Source organism: Pelmatolapia mariae, linkage group LG2 (assembly GCF_036321145.2).
Source record: "Pelmatolapia mariae isolate MD_Pm_ZW linkage group LG2, Pm_UMD_F_2, whole genome shotgun sequence".
Classification (NCBI taxonomy): Eukaryota; Metazoa; Chordata; class Actinopteri; order Cichliformes; family Cichlidae; genus Pelmatolapia; species Pelmatolapia mariae.
In genome coordinates, this window is record NC_086228.1 from 30,919,943 (window position 1) to 30,940,362 (window position 20,420).

At 43.8% G+C, this 20,420-nt stretch overlaps 2 protein-coding genes across 5 annotated transcripts; one reads left to right on the forward strand and one right to left on the reverse strand.

Moving 5' to 3' along the window:
* Nucleotides 1-189: 189 nt before the first annotated feature.
* On the forward strand, nt 190-5,464 carry tmem129 (transmembrane protein 129, E3 ubiquitin protein ligase). 2 transcript variants are annotated; one of them, XM_063487474.1, is made up of 7 exons: nt 190-452; nt 934-992; nt 2,040-2,297; nt 3,924-4,084; nt 4,163-4,322; nt 4,403-4,475; nt 4,556-5,464. In XM_063487474.1, the coding sequence occupies exons 1-7, from the start codon at nt 248-250 to the stop codon at nt 4,741-4,743; spliced, it is 1,104 nt and encodes a 367-aa protein (XP_063343544.1). In that variant the 5' UTR covers nt 190-247; the 3' UTR covers nt 4,744-5,464. The 2 variants fall into 2 exon arrangements, with proteins under 2 accessions (XP_063343544.1, XP_063343538.1); XM_063487468.1 differs by having other exon boundaries at nt 3,924-4,322.
* A 563-nt stretch (nt 5,465-6,027) lies between these two features.
* Nucleotides 6,028-20,165, reverse strand: atoh8 (atonal bHLH transcription factor 8). Of its 3 annotated transcripts, none has more exons than XM_063498532.1 (5): nt 19,805-20,165; nt 18,385-19,617; nt 17,346-17,501; nt 15,615-15,806; nt 6,028-6,629 (listed from the first exon to the last, which is right to left on the reverse strand). In XM_063498532.1, the coding sequence occupies exons 2-5, from the start codon at nt 19,012-19,014 to the stop codon at nt 6,603-6,605; spliced, it is 1,005 nt and encodes a 334-aa protein (XP_063354602.1). In that variant the 5' UTR covers nt 19,015-19,617; nt 19,805-20,165; the 3' UTR covers nt 6,028-6,602. The 3 variants fall into 3 exon arrangements, with proteins under 3 accessions (XP_063354602.1, XP_063354595.1, XP_063354587.1); XM_063498525.1 differs by having other exon boundaries at nt 18,385-19,620; XM_063498517.1 differs by having other exon boundaries at nt 18,385-20,165.
* Between the last annotated feature and the right edge of the window lie 255 nt (nt 20,166-20,420).

Genomic DNA, 20,420 nt, shown 5'->3' on the forward strand with positions numbered 1-20,420 from the left:
TCTAGGAGTTTTTCCCTTTACAGGTGAGCTGAAGCTGTTATCGCTGCAAAGTCACTGAAGTGCATATGTGTGAAAGGCAGACCAGACTTTCGGTTCCTCTCCTTAAAGCCGGTAGGGGGCGGTAATGGCTCAACTCGGTGTTTGAAAACGGTATTTTTAAAAAGCGTCGAAGAAAAGAAAAGACGACGAAGAAGAAAACGTATGAGGAAGTGAGGCACCGTAAATAAACTCGGACCTTGGCAGTAGTATGGAGAGCCCAGAGTTGTCGTTTACTTTGGCCTACATCGTCCTCTCCTTCTGTTTCGTGTTCACACCCAATGAGTTCCGCTCGGCCGGCCTCACCATCCAGAATCTGTTTTCGTCGTGGCTGGGCAGCGAGGACGTGGGCTTCATCCAGTATCACGTTAGAAGGACCAGCATCACCATTCTGGTTCACTCCGCGCTGCCTTTAGGTAAACTCGTCACTTTCACACAGGTAGAAGAACACTCTGTTCCCCGCAATCCACGTCTTTGGTTAACACGTCACACACACAGTGGGTGTCACCATACCATTGTAACATTTTGGAACCATGGGTAAAAAAAAGAAGAAAAATAAGAGGCATTAAAAAAAGATTAGAACAGTTTAAATAAGTGAATAATTTGTATTTTAAATCCACGCACAGGCCAGTAATGATGGAGGACACACCCGTGGGAGCGATAACACTTTGATTTTGAGCTTTTAAATCAGTGCTTGGCAGTAGACACGGATTTTCTATACGAGACACCCGAGCAGAGGACACAGTCACGGTGTGGTCTGACCTGGTCTTGGTTTGTTGCTCCCATGAAGGGGCCCTGCGCGCCACAGCAGCAGCCACGGTGATGTTTGTGTAACTGATAAACATGGAGCAGGGTTCGTGTGTTTGTCTGATGCTATATTGTGTCTTCTCTCTGCAGGTTACTACATGGGAATGTGTGTCGCTGCTCCAGAAAAAAACCTGGTTAACATTTACCAGGTGGGTTGGCTGGTGCTCACTGACCACAGCCTGCACAGGGCCACACCCTCTGTTGTGTACTTAAGGAAACACATTTATGTTGATGTAGATCCTGGAGAACAGGCCTTACTATGAGTTTACACCAGCTTATATAAAACATTATCAAAAAAACAAAATGCATCAGTTAAGTAAAAACACACCACACAGGGCTTTGGAGTCGGTCATTAACGTTTATCCTTTCAGGTTAGATGTAATGTTCACCACTGTTTTTAAGCAAAGTCAGAAAATGGATCGTTAGCATTCGCAGTACACATTCTGCTTTATCCATGTTACCTCACTGTAATGATGCTGGTGAAAGTCTGACAGAGAAGCAGGCTGACCAGCAAATGGCAGCAGAGCATGTCTCTGTTATTTATTTAAACCAAAACTCTTCCAAACAGAAGAAACGGCTCCTCTCGTGGTTACGAGCTGTGCTGTTGTCATCATCATCCATCTCTTTTACTGTAACACATGCCCACACTCTGCTACACCGCTTGGGTGAAAGTGATGTAACTGTGCGTGACAAACGGTGCCTTTTCCACTGATTGTGTGTATGATTTTTGCCTTGTTGATCAGAGTAAGCTGCGGTGGGCTGTGACATGAAGGACCCACACGTGCACACTGTTAAAGGACTGCTTATGCTTACAGCCTTTTAGCCGACTCGTTCCTGGTGCAGCTTCCCCGTCTCTGGGTCCAGCTGCTATAGCTGTATTTGAAGAAAACCTTATCAGGCATCAAATTTCCACGAGGATTTCATGACTCTGTGGGGTAGAAACGTTTGAATTTATGCAGGAAATGGCTTTGATTGCAGAATAGCACATTTGATGAATTGAAAAAAGAAGTCTGTTTTCCACGATGTAATCTGTAGAAATAACCAGAACACAAGAGCCAATAAGCAAAAATGTTGGAATCATTTTGTTGTTGTTGTCTTTTGTTTAGTTTTAGTGGTCAAATGTAAAATCATTCAAACTCTCTTGATCCTGAATCTGAAGCAGTGATCACCGATCTCTTGTGTTGTTGTTTCTCCAGGTTAGTGACAACTGGAGAGCGTTTCTCCTTCTGTCTCTCTGCCTCCAGTTGGTCAGTTGGATAATTGTCTTCTACTGGTCCCGGCGTCGCTGGCACAATCATCCAATCAGTAAGGTGCTGCAGGCCCATGTGCAGCCCCCTTTCTCCAGCTGGGGCTCTGTGGCAGTCAGCATCAACACCGAGTTCAGACACATAGATAAGTTTGCTACAGGAGCACCGGGAGCTAGAGTCATCGTCACTGACACCTGGGTGTTAAAGGTGAGTATTAATAAATATGCGTATAGCTTTTCTTTAGCGATGCCCTCATAGCAAGGCATTATAACTGCACAACTCTAGTTTCACGCACTGCAGAGAAACTCCGAGAAATCCTGATCCTGTGCTTTCCTACGAGTCTCAGTTGTCAGGACAACAGTCCACAGAAAGTCCTATCAGAAAAATGACCCATATAAACATCTTTTTTTTTTCAGCCTCTTCTCGTTATTGTCAGAGAGAAAGGTGTAAATGGCTGCTTCTGATAGACTGTTGATCATAAATGAAACAAAGCATCTGTTTGTTTCTGCTTTTAGAAAGTCTGTGGTTGAGATCCGTCACAGTTAGGAACCGTCATCACAGACGGACTAGAAGGAACCTTGACCCCGTTCAGTTGAAAACTGATGATATTTATTATTGCCATTGTTTCCCTGCCCTCTTCGTCTCCAAGGCAACCATTTCAGAGACGGGAAAATTGCAGATTGGTTGCACGCTGTCGCAGTAACGCTGTCGCAGTAACGCTGTCGCAGTAACATCGCAGTAACATCGTCGCAGTAACGCTGTCGCAGTAACGCTGTCGCAGTAACGCTGTCGCAGTAACATCGCAGTAACGCTGTCGCAGTAACATCGCAGTAACGCTGTCGCAGTAACATCGCAGTAACGCTGTCGCAGTAACATCGCAGTAATGCTGTCGCAGTAACATCGCAGTAACGCGTCGCAGTAACATCGTCGCAGTAACGCTGTCACAGTAACATCGCAGTAACGCTGTCGCAGTAACATCGCAGTAACATCGCAGTAACGCTGTCGCAGTAACATCGCAGTAACGCTGTCGCAGTAACGCTGTCGCAGTAACGCTGTCGCAGTAACGCTGTCGCAGTAACGTCGCAGTAACGCTGTCGCAGTAACGTCGCAGTAACATCGCAGTAACGCCGTCGCAGTAACGCCGTCGCAGTAACGCTGTCGCAATAACATCGCAGTAACGCTGTCGCAGTAACGCTGTCGCAATAACATCGCAGTAACGCTGTCGCAGTAACATCGCAGTAATGCTGTCGCAGTAACGCTGTCGCAGTAACGCTGTCGCAGTAACGCTGTCGCAATAACATCGCAGTAACGCTGTCGCAGTAACATCGCAGTAACGCTGTCGCAGTAACGCTGTCGCAGTAACGCTGTCGCAGTAACGCTGTCGCAGTAACGTTGTCGCAGTAACGTTGTCGCAGTAACACTGTCGCACTTGCGGTCTGACCATGGAAAGGTGATTCTGTGCATGGCAAACAAACAAACCCAGACCTGAGCTAGAAGGAAACAGAGAGACGGCCGTGGGCTTCCATGTGTAACACTGCACTGATCATTGTGATGATTAACTGACCAACTATACAAATCCATTCTGAGCTTTTATCGTAATAATTTTGGTACATAAATATTTTTAGAGCATCTTCACTGGTTTTCTGTTATCCTGCATCTTAATATGTTTAGTTTTTTTAATGTTATTTATTTATAGAACAGGGACTTGGTAACTTCGCTGCATTTCAACAAGAATCCAACTGCTGACTTGTGCACATGAGCTGCAGCTAGACTTTGTCTGCTCAGGCACATCTGCACATCTGTGCAGGTCTGACCCTCTTTGTCTGCTTCTAGGTGACCACGTATCACATTTACATGGCCCTGCAGAGCGATTGCCACGTCACAGTGACAGAGTCCACACAGCACCACCTGAGTCCGGATTCAGCCTCGCCCACAGAGATCCTGACCCTGAGAGTTGACAGCATTAACCCTGCTGTCACACCATTCAATATCAAGTATGTGTTGTCTCGACAAAACGGCACATCTCGTGTCAAAACAAAGAGAAATCAAATCGTCTTTCCCACTCGTTCCAGGCTCAACTCTACGGAGTACGCAGAGCTCCGGGAGAAGCTCCAGGCTCCCATCAGAAACTCTCCTAATGTGGTGATCCATCAAACGCTCAGTGAACTCTTTTTGGAAACGTTCAAGGCTCAGGTGGACCTCAATCAGCCGTACGCCCTCCCCCACGGACAGGTACACATTGCTGCATTCATCAAATTGTGTCCAGTGCTGAGATGAGATGAGTCAGAAGCATGTGCTGTGTGCGTACACAGGAGTTAGAGCCCTGTATCGGCTGCATGCAGGTTCCAGCAAACGCCAAACTGGTCACGCTTTGCCACGAAGCAGGTAAAACTACGCTGATCGTTTTTTGGGTGGGTTCATATGTGCTCGTGTAACTACGCCTGTGTGATTCCTGTCCGTTACAGAGACCGATGATGACGATTCAGACTGCCAGCAGTGTCACTGCAGACCCATGTGGTGTCTGTTGTGTCTGGGTCGATGGTTCGCCAGCCGTCTAGATGAGCAGACACCGGAGACGTGGTTGTCCAGCAGGGTTCCCTGCCCTACTTGTAGAGCCAAGTTCTGTATTCTGGATGTGTGCGCAGTCCGATGACGGGCACACATCTCCCCCCACACTGACTTTTAATGTTTCGAATGTTGACCAAGGGTTTCTGCTCAACATCCTCCAACCAGAGCGGCACCTGGACTGGATGTGGTCGTGTTCTATTTCTGCTTTTATGGAAACGAAATAAAAACAATTCTATGAAGTATCATTTATTTCATATTTATATGTTGTTACAGCACCAAATCTTCTCATGAAGGGCCCTTTCTGCATCTTTTCTTATGCAGCGTAGCAACAAATATGAAATAAGTAAACATGAAAAGTTTTAAATGGAACATGTTGTGACATTTATCATGTAAGGGCAAAATTCTGATTACTGTGATGTGGAGCGAATGTATGAATTTACAGTTTAATAAAGTTTAACTCAACTTGGTTTATATTTTAAATGTTTGTATGAATACCAAATATTGAAAATGGGTGTAAATAATAAATGTACTGATATGGAAGGAAACCTCGCAGACATGGATAAAACCTGCTGCCTGCAGTGGATTAACCGATGCCTGGAAACGGGTCACACATCCAGTCAGTGCCAGTCTTTCATTAAGTATTTGCATATCTGAGGCCCGACACTGAGCTAAAGCTACACTGCATATAACACAAGTTTAGTTCAGTTGTGTGTTCATGATCACTCAGTTTGTATACAGTGAAACCCTCACCGTGATCACCTGACTTTGTTTTTCAAATGTATTTGAGAAAAATAATACAACAGATGACAGACACCATTAATAAATGTTTTCTGCATGTTTGTATAAAAGATTTCTGACTGGGAACTCACCATTACCCCGGCCCAGATTTGTAGAAAGGTACAATTCAAGCTTTTGACAGCGACCTCCGTGTGTGGACCCTGATGGGCTGCGGAGCTTCTGACTATGGACGAGCTACCATCCACATTTGCACATGGACAAAGATATTATTTACAGAAGAAGGCGTCTTCATTTATCTGATTGTTTTTTATTCAGAACTATTTATGTTGCACACCTGTTCCTGACAGAGTGAAAGTGAAAAATCACAGAGTCCATGAAAACAAAAAGATTGACTCAGATGTTAGTGTCGTGTTTTATAAGGTTTGTGTGGGGCACAGAAGACGTTCACAGCGGGCCGGTGTATTCTTGAATTTGTTCTTAACCCTTTCTCTTGTTAAGTGCTCTATCACTCTTATTCACTATATAAACCATATAAACTGAAGTGGTTCTTTAGGATAGCACCGGCTGCCAACACTACAGATAAAAACCAAAGAGGAGAAGCTGTGACAGAATATGGGACAGACAAATGAATGTAAGAACACTTCAGTGGGGTTGGAATATATCATTTATTTATTGAAGGTATTTATTTTAATTCCAAATCTGTCTGGCCATTCATTCATACTTTCTCTCACCTTAGGATTTGTACCTTAGTTTTAGCATCGTTCACATTTAATGTTGAATTCATACAAGAAATCAAGATGTTTAGTAATGTTGCTTAAATTGATATACAGAACAGAGGGTAGCAAAAAACCCTAGATTTATGTAAACATTGTCATATTATTGGTTAAATATTTAGGTAACTGCCATGTCGGGTAAATTAAGCAAAGTTAGAATGATCATTGTTCACATATTTGTAAACACTACTATCTATTATTAATTCTTAGTTGCCATCCTGATCATCCCTCTGTCCACCAGGAAACATTATCAGCTATTTCTCAGGAAATCTAAATTGAATCTGAATGACATGAGCCTGTTTGTTTTTACAGTAAATGCTACTGTTTCATGCTTTTTTCATTCTACACAGTGCAACAGTAGAGTGTGGCCTGAGGCTGGCTGTGTGATCATGCAGTGAGAAGAGGTGATTCTGGTAGCAGTAGTCTCAAAACATCATACATCCTCAGGCATTCTTCCAACCTGCCAAAATAAAATCATTTCAGTTAATAAAGGAATGCATTTATTGTGTGTGCTGCATGAGGAAGCATGTGATGAGGAAAGCGTTCATTTAGGTTTAAACCAATGCATGACAAAAAGTGACTGTGAATGGAAGATAAGACGAGAAGATAATCTTCAATCCAATATTATTTATACAGCGCCAACTCATAACAACAGTCACCTCTATACTGTAAGGTAGACCCTACAATAATACATGCAGAGAAAAACTCAACAATCATACGACCCCCTATGAGAAGCACTTTGGAAGAAACCTCCGGCAGAACCAGGCTCAGGGAGGGGCGGGGCCATCTGCCATCAGCTGGGCAGTGTTATTATTTTTCATGTAGCAACAAAATGACCTTTTAATACTCAGAGTGAAAAGTAGCTGAGAATCATTGTTTAAGTAAACTGTCACAGAAGAATTTAAATGTATTAGTATTTACATGGTAACTGGACTGATGGCTCTGCACTTTTCTACTCTCCTGGAGTACTCAAAGCGCTCTATACAACATGCCACATTCACCCAATCACACCGGCACTTTCTTCTATACTTCAGTGCTGTTTAGCTAACATTCACGATGGATGCATCGGAGAGCAACTGGGGGGTAGTATCTTGCCCAAGGATATTTGGCATGCAGATTAGTGGGAGCCCAAACCAGTTGAGGTGGTTCAGGGATCTGACAAGGATGCCTCCTGGGTGAGGTGTTCCGGGCATGTCCCACCAGGAGGAGGCCCCGGGGCAGACCCAGGACACGCTGGAGAGATTATATCTCTTGGCTGGCCTGGGAATGCCTTGGTGTTCCCCCAGATAAGCTGGAGGAGGTGGCTGGGGAGAGGGAAGTCTGCGCTTCTCTGCTTGGGCTGCTGCCCCCACGACCCGGCTGCGGATAAGCGGAAGAAGATGGATGGACGGGAGCCTGGATCAAACCCACAACCTTCCAGTCAGTAGCTGACCTGCTCTACCACGTGAGCTACAGCCAACCAACATACCAACATGTACTCGTACCTCACTTATTTGCTGCATAGCACTGTTTGAACGTTGATGAGGGATGTTGGGACCTCGAGGAAATCCCAGCTTAATTTGTGGAAGTGGGATTCAGACCAAAGACATGCCGTGAAGATTCAGTAATATGTTTTCAGGGTTCCAAAACACGTAAACACTTAACAGTGGCAATATGAATACAAAATACTATTTTCCTGTTATACAGGAATTTACCAGGAATATGCACATTTATTTGCACAGCCTGGTGATGCTCGAGATGTAACAAATAATCCTTGCATCCAATTTAGAAATGACAACTTCACCGCCTCATTGTTGCTTTGTGACCTCTTATATAATGCATATTCCTTGCCTGCTTAACTGTCATAAATACCTCATGGTTTTAATGCTCTCCGATGGTTTGATTTCTTTACTGCTGGTTTTTAATAACTTGGTTTTTTTCCTAAGAATTACTTGAACCCACTTGCAGACCTCCAAAGTCTGACCCGGTGACCCCGCTGTCGTGACGTTTCCATGAAAAGTCACCAGGGTGCCATTAAAGGTCCCTGGTTGTATTTTTGTAAATATGATTAAATATGGAAACTTGCAGGAGTTCTGGACGTTTCGTTAATATTTTAATTAGCCAATACTTTGACATGTTTTGATGCATCTATCCCTGTTACAGGTTTCATGCCCTCACATCTCTGATGTCGTCATGTTTACACTTTCATCAAGTATGTCAACTCTGAGATGGACTGGACATCCATGTGCCAGTATTATGTCACATTAATAGTACCACCCAGTGGCAACATGCAATCAACAGTAGGTGATAAACATTATCCACTATACAGAAATTTTTCTGAGTGATTTCACACCTGAAACACGCAAACATATAATCACTGTGTTTTGTTGTGTATTATAGAAGCTAGACTCAACAATTTTGCTTTGAAAAGTATTAGAATATGTCTGGCAGTATGTCCTCAGCATCGTCAGCTTCTTCAGCATCTTCAGATCCACTGACACAGATTTTTTCTCCCAGCAAGGATCTCCTGCTTTAGGAGGATTTACGAGATATTCCACAGACCTTCAGCATTTATGACTTTCTGTCCACCATCTTGGTTTTGAGTAAAACAAACTACCCTTCCCATGAGTGGCTAATAGTATGCAGAGGATGCGATGAAGGACTGGCGTCCACTGTGTTGGCTGATATGCAGCTATAACAAAAAACCGCATGCATATAGCAACCACTGTAAAATCTGATGCTCACTGAGAGTCTGGTAAATATTAGGCCGCCCTCATAGTGCCACCAAGTGACAAACATCATGCGGTCTACATGAAACCTTCATTGTTGGTTCCACACAGAAACATGACACATAATTACTGGGTATTCTATATATCGCCACCTACTGGTCACAGGAATGTCACCAAGGTGAGGGCCGTGTCATTGTTGCTCACAGCTTTTACTGGTAACGACAATAATAATGTTTAAGGAGCAAAACTTAGCTCAACAGCTAAAGGTGCCGATTGTCTCATGGTCCTTTATTCATCTTTGCATCAGGCCGTTTACTGCTAAGCTGACACTTGAGAGCACTATTAAATACCAGAAATGCCCTTATCGATATTTATAAATACTGATATAATGAGAAAATATTGTTAATTTTACTTCTGTCTCCTCAAAACTATTTGTTAGAAAGTAAATAACAACCTTATAATTAGAATTATTAATCGTGATTTTATGAAGCTGTTATAAACATTCTCCCAGCAACAGAAACAAAGTGATGCAGCAAAATTAAACACACCAGAGAAGATTAATGGTAGTGTATATAATCAGTATCACCCACAGTAGTACAAAGTGGCCTCTTCAGTGAATGTGTAACGTTTTGTGCTCTCTGTTTTTCATATATGGATACAGATACAGCATGGTGCAGCTACAGAGGCTTCAACATTGGAAGCGGTTGCTTGGGTTGAGGATGCACTCTCTGAGGACTCTTCCAGTGTTCATTAATGGTTTCCAGTTTATTAGGTCTGTCCTGTATGATGAGTGACCCGCAAACTGGCCTACCATCGGAGGGCTGCCACTGGGCCCAGGCTAAAGGAGATCTTTTCCTTTAGCTTTGGTTGGGGGGTTGGTGGTGACTCCCGGACCCTTTTCCCCCACGCTTCCCCACTGGGTGCTACTGCTTGGTAGTGAGGCCGAGACGCTCAGTCTGTCCCGGTTGTCATACCACTGTAGCCTCGCCACAGCGACCCAAAGTTTGCTTGGGCAAAGGTGACGAGGCCCTTCCTGCAAACCACGCCAGCCTCAGGAATGCAGTTGTTCAGCAGCTGAATGGCCCCTAATAACAGGCCAGACACCCCATACTTCCAAAGCACTCCTCATTGGATCCCCCAACGGACGTGGTCAAATACCTTCTCCTAGGTCCACAAAATACATGTAGACTGGTTGGACAACCTCATCCGATATCCTCGAGAGGATAAAGAGCTGGTCCAGTGCTCTGCGACCAGGATGCATAGTTCCTCCTATCCAAGTCAGCCACACAACATCCAGGGCCTTAAGGTAAATTATCCACTCCAGGGCCCCTGCCACCAAGCAGTGACCTCACCCACAGTCATGCCCCTCATCTCCAGGCTGAAAATGTTCCTTTCACTGCCCGACTCCATCCTCAGCTGAGGTCAGCAGCGTCCCCCAGTGAGTAGAGCTCCACGTCCCCATCCCGAGTCTTCTCACAGTTTATGAGTAAAGAACAGACAAGAGGGTCAACGAATGTTGAAACTCTTCGACCGCGTTATGGCTGTCGATATATCGGAATAATATCGGACTCTAACCTGGTGTTAGTTGTGTTGGTTAATGTGAGAGTTACAGGATGGAAGCAAAACAGCTGCTGTGCCCTCCACACTGATGCTGCCACTACGTGATTAGCTGTAACTTTAATTTATATTTAGTATTGACATGACTGCTGACATGACATATTTATGCGTGCATGTGACTGAAGAGTTTCAGCTTTAACTCAAGAGATTTAACAAAAGTATAGCATGAACAGAACCTGCAGGCTCTTTGTTGCATACAAACAAAGCTTTTTATTTAATATTTTTACGATATGAAATGGCACAGCGGCAGTTAAAACCTGTTTTTTGTTCAGTTCAGTCTTCTTTGTCCTGAGTATGTGTGACCTTAGAGCCAATGAAACAAAAAGGTTTTTTTCCTGCTAAATGTGTATACAGACTCAGAGGCTCTGAGAAAAGCGCGCACACACACACACACACACACACACACACACACACACACCACTACCCCCTACCCTGTCTTTCCACCAGCTGCTGCTGTCTGACAAGCTGATGATGACTGTGTTTTTTCCCCTCCTTGTTTCAAAGTATGTTGGAGCAGATGGCCCGGAGAGGCAGAGTACATGAATGTGTTAGAGAGACTGCTGGGGAATGTGCCAAGTGTGTGTGTGTGTGTGTGTGTGTGTGTGTGTGTGTGTGTGTGTGTGTGTGGTTTCAGTTCGCGTGCCTTCTCACTGCCCTCTGCCCTTTATGGCGCCAGCTTTACTTCCCCTTCACTCTAAACATCTGGTGTCTGGGGTTTACAGAACACGCACATGTAGACACACACACATGTCCACACACACACACACACACACACACACACACACACACACACACACACACAAAGCACAAAAGAGCTAGCCAGCAGGGAAAAAGCTCTAAACTCGTTTACATCTAAAAGAGCAACGTGACTAGATTAGTGTGAAGTGCAGAAGTAAGAGTACACCGACTCTGTGGTTCAACAAAAATCTTTCTCCTGCAAATGTGTAACGCTACGCAACATGTAAATAAAAAGTGCAATACCTTTCACACAAAATACAAAGTTCACATTTATTTTGAAGGGTTAAAAACGTGAGTGTTTGAATTGATACATTCAGCACATTTCAGCATCAGCTCTTCCTGTAACTCCGCTCTGTGAGCTTTGGAGAGTTAAGGAGAACGTTTGAAAGCAGATATTTGATGGGTAGATTTCAGTTGCTCAATAGTTTGACGCCATCTTTGTCCTACTTTTTGTTTGATACTTCATCAGATATGTTCAAAGGTTCAATATATCTGCATATAAAATACACAAAGTATGCTTTTGTTAAATGTCTTGAATTAAAGGTGAATTTCTGAACTTTATACACATTTTGATTGTTTGATTTAAACTTAGTTGTGTTGGTCTACAGAAGCAAAATGACCAAGTCCAAACACTTATGGCCTGACTGTATAAATACACAGCAGCCCTCTGGATTTGTTTCAGGAAGGGTGTGAAAACACTGACAAATCAAAGCCTTGTGAAAAGGAAGCAGCCAAAGTAGCTTTTAGTTACTTCTAAAATATTTCTGTTTCAAACTTTTTATTCTCTTGCTAATTATGTCTGAGCACCTAATGTCACAACCAGATCAACCACTGTACTCCTCCGATCACAGGACTATATGAGGACTAAGATTATTTCACTTTTTATACATTTTTCCAATTTGGTTTTATTTATATAGCACATCAACAGTTACCTGGAGGCACTTTATATTGGAACCCAATAATAAATAACAGAAAACAGAGAAAATGCCCAAACTCAGATGACCCCCTATGAGCAGCGGTTTCCTCCCTTTTAACAGGAAGAAACAGGCTGATGGAGGGGGAGTCATCTGGCACGACCGGCTGGGAGTAGGGGGAGGAATACACAGTAATATAGATTTTACACCATCTACTAAAGTCCTCTGTACACCAACACAGTCAAACTTGGATCAAACAATTAAGATGTGATGGAAGTGCAGACTTTTATCTTTAATTTGAGAAATTCAATTCAAATGTATTTACACAGCGCCAAATCACATCAACAGTTGCCTCAAGGCGCTTTACACTGTAAGGTAGACCCTACACTAATACAAAGGAAACCCCAACAATCATATGACCCCCTGTGAGCAAGCACTTTGGCAACAGTGGGAAGGAAAAACTCCCTTTTAACAGGAAGAAACCTCCGACAGAACCAGGCTCAGGGAGGGGCGGGGCCATCTGCTGTGATTGGTTGGGGTGAGAGAAGGAAGACAGGATAAAGACATGCTGTGGAAGAGAGACAGAGATTAATAATAACCAATAATTAAATGAAGAGTGGTGTATACACACGGTGAGGAACACACACTCAGTGGATGATCTGAAAATCCGCTGAGTGTGTTCCCATTCTGGGAAGCCCCCAGCAGCCTGGTCCAGCCCCAACTATATGCTTTAGCAAAAAGGAAAGTTTGAAGCCTAATCTTAAAAGTAGAGATAGTGTCTGTCTCCTGAATCCAAACTGGAAGCTGGTTCCACAGAAGAGGGGCCTGAAAACTGAAGGCTCTGCCTCCCATTCTACTTTTAAATACTCTAGGAACAACAAGTAAGCCTGCAGTGTGAGAGCCAAGTGCTCTAATAGGGTGATATGGACTGACTGATTCTTATATGGACTGATTCTTATATAGCGGTTTTCTACTCTCCCGGAGTACTCAAAGCGCTCTATACAACTGCCTCATTCACCCATTCACACCCACTCATACAAGCACTTCTAAACTCAAGTGCAACGTAAACTACATTCATACTCTGATGAACGCATCGGAGGGCAACTCGGGGTTAGTATCTTGCCCAAGGATATTTGGCATGCAGACTGGGGAAGCCAAGGATCGAACCACCAACCTTCCAATCAGTAGCTGATCTGCTCTACCACCTGAGCCACAACCACGTGGTACTACAAGGTCATTAAGATAAGATGGGGCCTGATTATTTAAGACCTTTTAGCTTCAGGGAGTTTTTAGGACTTCCTGATAATAATGGCTCATGAGTTGGCAGTTCATCTTGTAATCGGAAGGTTGCCGGTTCGAGCCCCGGCTCCGACAGTCTTGGTCGTTGTGTCCTTGGGCAAGACACTTCACCCGTTGCCTACTGGTGGTGGTCAGAGGGCCCGGTGGCGCCAGTGTCCAGCAGCCTCGCCTCTGTCAGTGCGCCTCAGGGCAGCTGTGGCTACAATGTAGCTGCCATCACCAGTGTGTGAATGGGTGAATGACTGAATGTAGTGTGAAGCGCTTTGGGGTCCATAGGGACTAAGTAAAGCGCTATACAAATACAGACCATTTACCATTTGGTTTCTCAGCATCATACATGTCATGTCTTAAAAATATCACTTAAAAAGCTTATGTGTATTTTTTTGGACTGTCAGAGTTGTTTTGTATTGAAACAAATATCTGTAGCCTGCTGGTTCTGTCTGGCAGCCTTAAATAGTTCATGCAATACTTTTATTAAATCCCCTAAAATCCATTCCTCTTACACTGTGTCTGCTCACGGACCACCACAAACCAAACAAAAGCAATTTAAGTATAAAAAACACAAAGAAAGAAGAACTGAATAAAGAAATGTAAAAAATATTGGACCCCATGGAGAATACAAAACACACACTATGGGAGACAGAACTGAGTGACATGGAGCCCTGATGTAAAAACACCTGAGGAGTAAAAACAGGTGAAAAGAATCGTTGGAAGAGCCTCTGCAGCCTAAGCCTATAGCAGCATAACACATGAATGATTAGTTATACTGCCAACTATTGGCTTTATCAATAAGGAAAGTCATTAGCCAGTCAGCAGAGTGGGTGTCGTCTCCTGAGTCCACACTGGTAGCTCTGTCCACAGCAGCCTGACAGCTACACTTCTACCAACCTAATTCTCTAAATGTTGGGATGCTGTCTCAAACATATATAAAAACAGAATGCAATGGTTTGCAAATCTCATGACCCCATATTTTACAGAAAACTGTTAAATAAACTGTTTAAATTGAGACATTTTACTATTTCCTAAAAAATGAGCTCACTTTGATGGAAGCAGCATGTTTTAGAAGGGGTGGCAGGAGCTCAGGAGGTAGACTGTGTCATCTAATTGGAAGCTTGCTGTTCCAGTCTGCATGCCAAATATCCTGGGGCAGAATACTAACCCCAGTGGCTCTGCATCTATCAGAGTACAAATGTGGGTAAATGTTAGATAGAAAGCACTTAGGAAAAAGTGCTAGCTTGAGTAGGTGAATGAGGCACATTATACAAAGTCACGTGAGTGCTCAGGCAGAGCAGAAAGATGCTAAGAACCAGTGCAAAAGCTGCAATGGGAGGAACAAAGTAAGTGGTGCGACAAAGAAACAGCTGGAGGAACGTTTAGCAGCTAACCAGATTAACTGGCAACAGGTAAGTTACATAAGGCTGAGAGTCAGTCCTGGATGATCCTCAGGTGTAGACATCGTTCTGTCATGGACATCTCTGTGAACACGGAGCAAACGCTCATGCAAACGAGCGATATGTGAACATGATGCAGAAAGGCTGCTGTCATCGTTTGACCAAACCTCATTAAAACTGTTCTGCAGCCAGAACGAGGAGACGGAGGACCCAGCCCTCGTTTAAGTCTTCATCTATGACACTGATGGAAAAGCACCATCAAAGCTGAAAGGTAGATACAGGTTTTAGACCAACGTGTGCTCCCATGTAGCCTAAAACAAACACAGTGAAGCTGTTCAACAGCACAGCATCAAACTGTTCTACACAGCTTTATCTTTCTTAATGCTTCTCTACAGTAAGCTGAGAGAAAACAACATTCCAGTGTACGTCCTGCTCATGTCGCATAGCAGCAATCAAACACTCTTCAACAACATCTCCAAACGTTCTCTGAGAAACTTTCCATCAAACACTTTTCTTAAACTGGCACATTTTCTCACGTTTCACGTGCTTTCTGTATTGTACTGTGAATAAAATGTGAGTTTATGACAGTTGTTCCAAAACGTTCACGTACTTTTGGAAACTACAGGAAGCACAGTTAAGCCTGCAATGTGCTGTTCTGGGATAATGTGGTACTATGGTATCTTTAACATATGATGGGCCCCAATCATTCAAGAACGTGTGTGATAAAAGTTCATGTTAACTGTAAATGCATGTTTATGGAAAAGGAGTTCCACCTCACCTTCCTCTTCTTGCTCCTTCCCTCAGCCTGCAGGGTCCGTGTGCACTGTTCAACACACTGAGAGAAGCTCACACTGCTGTGATCTGAACTGTAGTCCAGCTCAGCGAGCTGAGCCAGAGACAGGATGTAATTGCAGGCTATACGTAGTATCGCCAGCTTGGAGAGCTTCTGCCCGTACGAGTAACACGGCACCTAGAGCACGGTCCATGGTTGGAGGAAGGAAAAGAGAAGGGAAATGATTCTGCTTTAGCCTCTTCTCGTTTATCTAAAGTGTTGTGCTGTTTTCAAAGAGAAACATATGGACTTATACTCTATTACTGTTGTTAGTACATCACGTATTAGCTCACCAGGTGGTACCAAGGACAAAACTACATTTTGATTAAGTCTTTGAAGTTTAAGGAAACCATGATTTCAAACTTCCAAACCTTTTCACCATGACTGCATTAATGGAAGTGAGTAATATCAATTTGATCTTCATAAATCTCCATATATGACCGCACAATGTGTGGGTCAGGTTCTTCAGCAGCAGAGAGTGGAGCCTCCAGAGGGACAGTGATAAGCAGTGTAGTTAAGGTGTTTACCCCTTTACACAGCTACACTAACACTGAAACAACTGCTATCACGTGTTGTAATATATTGTGAAATAGATTCAGAGATATACACTGATAAGCTTTACTTTACAAACTGAAGACATCAAAGATATGAAGCAGGATAAATGGAATCATGTAACTAAAGAAAAAATCATAAATAAGTCTAAATATGTCTTATATTTGAGCCGCCCTTCGCTTTGTCCACAGTGCTTAGTCTTCTCTCAGCCAGCTTCATGATACAGCCACCTCACAGGTGTGCCTGTCAGGGTTCACCTGTGGAGTTGGGACCATCAGGTGTGTTGTGCAGCAGTCGGGTTGGTGCACAGCTGACAGCCCTGTTTGACAACTGTTAGAATTCATATTATGGTAAGAACCAATCAGCTAAGTAAAGAGAAACAGCCCATCAAGTGCTATGATGAAACTGACTCAGCATCTCTGGGAACTCCATCAGACTGTTGGAAACCATTCCAGGTGACGACCTCATGAAGCTCATGGAGAGAATGAAAGAGTGAGCAGGAATCAAAGCAAAGGCTGGATATGAGGAAGAATCTGAAATCTAAAACATGTTTGGAGTTATTTCACAGCTTTTTGGTTTAATGCATGATTCCACATGTGTTCATTCACAGTGTTGATGCCTTCAGTGAGAATCTACAATGTAAACAAATAAACAAAAACTATTAAAGAGAGGTGTGTCCAAACCTTTGACTGGTAGTGTAGTACGATTTGTGGATAAATGTAGATTATAATCAAAAGGAAGTAAAGGTTAGGTGTACAGTTTTATAAATGCTGTAAATCACAGACCTGATACTACTTAACACCTTTTGCATGATTTATCCGTTAATTCTCTCTGAAAAATTAAGTAAAGTGCATTCTCAATAGTTTCAAACCTTTTTCTCTTTGACAAAGTGCAAACAAAGGCTGAGGAAAACTTTAGGATGGTGGACAGACATTCACTCATCTACCCAGGTTTTCATCCTCTCAGCGTAGGAGTCGGTGAGACACCTTTAGAGTTCATGGACCTTCTGTTCATGTTTCTTTTTAGGGAGATGATGTGTCTCTCAGAAGATGAACCTGGCTGTCAACCAGCCATCATAAAACATATATTTGTACATAGAGGGACATTATAAAGTGTGAGTCTGACCTGTTTCCTCAGAGCCTCGAATGCTGCACTGATGGTATGGACACGGGTCCTCTCCCTGGCGTTGGCTAGCAGCCTCCTGGTCTGCTGGATGGCTTTGACTTCTGGAAGATGCCCAGATCCATCAGGACTCAACCCAATCCGCTTCCTCAGAGACTCCTGGTGAAACACGGGCCATGGGGTTAGGCCTGGAGTTAGCACACTACCACTGTATCACTGAGCTTACCCTCTAGGATGCATTTCCTACTTACTCTGGTAGCAACCTTTGGATTGCAGACTATCTTAAACACTGACATGCAGACGTTTTTTCCTTTTATTTGATTACTTATCAATCAATTAAATATATATTAAATTATTCCAGGAGTCCTCTTAATCTATAAAAGGTGAGGATTTTTGTGAAATCATAAATGGCTTTTAAGTCTGACAATTTAACTCTAAGAACATGATGTTCACAACAAATTAAAGCAACTCTGAATTCTCTCTGTGGAGAAGTCAGTCAATGACTTGATTGGCCACATTTCTTATGAACAAGTTTCAGTTGATTGGACAATTAATGAGGTAATTTTTAATATTTATGTCCACAGTGACACAGTGAGCCAACATACAGAAGCATATATATATATATATATATACCTCTACTCTTCTTTACAAGGTTGCTTCAGTTCATTGAGGGTTGCAAACATTATGCACAGCTCTCCCAAGGTCCCACCACAGCATTTCAATTCAGCTGAGGTCTGGGTTGGGCTGGCTGTAGCTCAGGAGGTAGAGCAGGTCATCTACTGATCAACACTCAGTCCAGCCTACATGCCAAATGTCCTTGGGTAAGGTTGTAGTTGGTGGTTCACACATTGTTTCTGTATTTTGGCTTATGTTTTGGTCAGATGAATAATACCTCTTTGGTTTATCCGTGGCTGTATTTAAATAGTTTTAAAGCAGCTAAAGACCAGAGGACTGTTTATTATTTACTGGCAATTAAAACCTTTGAATTTAAAGAGGGTGTACATTCTTTTATACACGATTATATGTGAAAGTACATATTCACCTTATGCGAAGGGACCTGTGGATCCATATGTTCGTGACACTCGGAGGACTGTGAGACTCTGGGGGCAGACTGGCCTGGAGGCGCCTCTAAGGAAAACACCTGGTGACTGGCTGAGTTGCAGGTTGATGTTGAAGGAGGGAATATCGATTGAAGGCCCAGTTTTAGTCTGCTGGACAGAGGCTGGGAGATGGAGGTGGGCCAGTGGGAGATCTCTGGGTTAGAGAATGAGGAGGTGGGCACCTGGGAAACTTTGGAAGCAACAACAGGCACATTATTGCCAATTCTCATATCTATGGCACCACCACTCTGAGCTGCAGCCATGTCTTCCTTTAATCCTGACAGAATCCCTGTGGTACTGGCCATCGGCTCTTGTGACATCATCAGGTGTCTCTTGAGTGGAGCCAGCTTGTGGATATTATGCGACTCCATATGGGCGTCGTCTACCCAGTCTGCATCAGTCACGTCAACTGTGTAGGTTTTCATCCTGTCGGGCTCGGGGCCATTGAAAAACCTTTTAGGTTCGCGGGACTTCCTCTTGAACTTCTTGTTAGTGCTAGGCACAGAGACCTGCTGTGGATCTTTGTTATCAGGTCTGGTCCACATATTACTCAGAGGAAGGGGATTCTTCATTTTGCAACAGTTAGGGTAACAAACAGATAACGTAAAATCGGATTTGAACACAAAAAACTGTGATATTTGGAAATGTACATTAACTACAAAATCTTAAAAATTGTCCAGTAAATCATTTCAGTTCTTTCACTGTGTAGGAGCATCAGCTGAACCTTCACCTCCTGGAAGAATGTGTTTCACTACTGCACAAAAAAGACTTTTGGTCCCAGTGTTTCATTCAGGAATACACCATTAGCTTATAACTGTGCAACACATGCGATTTCATTGCACGGACAACTGCACAATCGTGTGCATTACTTCAGTTTTACAAGCAGGTTTTCTGTGGCTCCACTCTGTCTTCGTAGCAGTCTCCTGAATAATCCACGTTAGTACATAAAGCTGTGTAACATCTGCTGCTCAGTACAAGTTGTCCCTCTGGATGGAGAAGTGCAGAGCACTTATCCTCTGCTGTAAGGTTTCTTTCTGTGAATGCAGTCCAGGCCTTCGCCTCGGAATTGGGGTTACAGTGGAACTGTCTGAGCGTGGCTCCAGTCAGTCTGCATAGCAGCACCGTGAATAACCCACACTGATACACACACTGAGCACAGATACGCTGGAGTGCAACTGCTGGACATAAAAATGAGAACAGCACATGAACAAAGTAGCAGCTCTTTAGGAGCACAATCACACTTCCATATGCAGTCACACACGCTACTCCTGCTCTATAAAACCACTTATTTACACTTTGCAAAGCAGCCGGGGGAGCAGACTCTCATTAGAGTTGCAGGATTTAAAGAATAACTTTACATACTCTGCGTAAGTGTCAGCATGGTACCGGACACAGAGTCACACGGTAGTTTCCAAACACCTCAAACTTCCCTGAAGGAGTGTCAGCAGCAGTTGCGGTGATACCCCCGGTATCGATCCATCCCTCGGCGAACTTCTGGGCCCTTCTTAAGGAAAGCTCCGGTGCCGTGCTGAGGTTTGAAACTCGGTGCGCTGTAGGCAGTCGCTTCGATCAGTGATTTGCTCTCCCGGCGTTAAAAACTGTGAACGAGTTCACTGCCTGGACTCTCTCAGTTGTCACCGCACACATCGGGTCTGGTCCTTAGTGTCCCCCTGCTTCACTGCACGCGAATACAACCTCGCGCTCCTCCAGCTCCAGTCGCTGGCGTCTGACTGGCTGGAGCCCCCCCCCCCCTCCGCGCGCGTGCACACGCACACACGCACGCGAGGAAGGATTTGCACATTGGTTTGTTGACGTTTTGTTTTTTAACCACAACTTCGCTGTTGTAGCAGGACATCCGCGACGAAACAGACCAACAGTGCCATATGCTGGCATGAGACTCACGAGCTGAGGTGCATGTGCTCATATGACGCTGCAAAACTTACAGTAAAACCAAATCTGCATATTAGACAGTATTAGT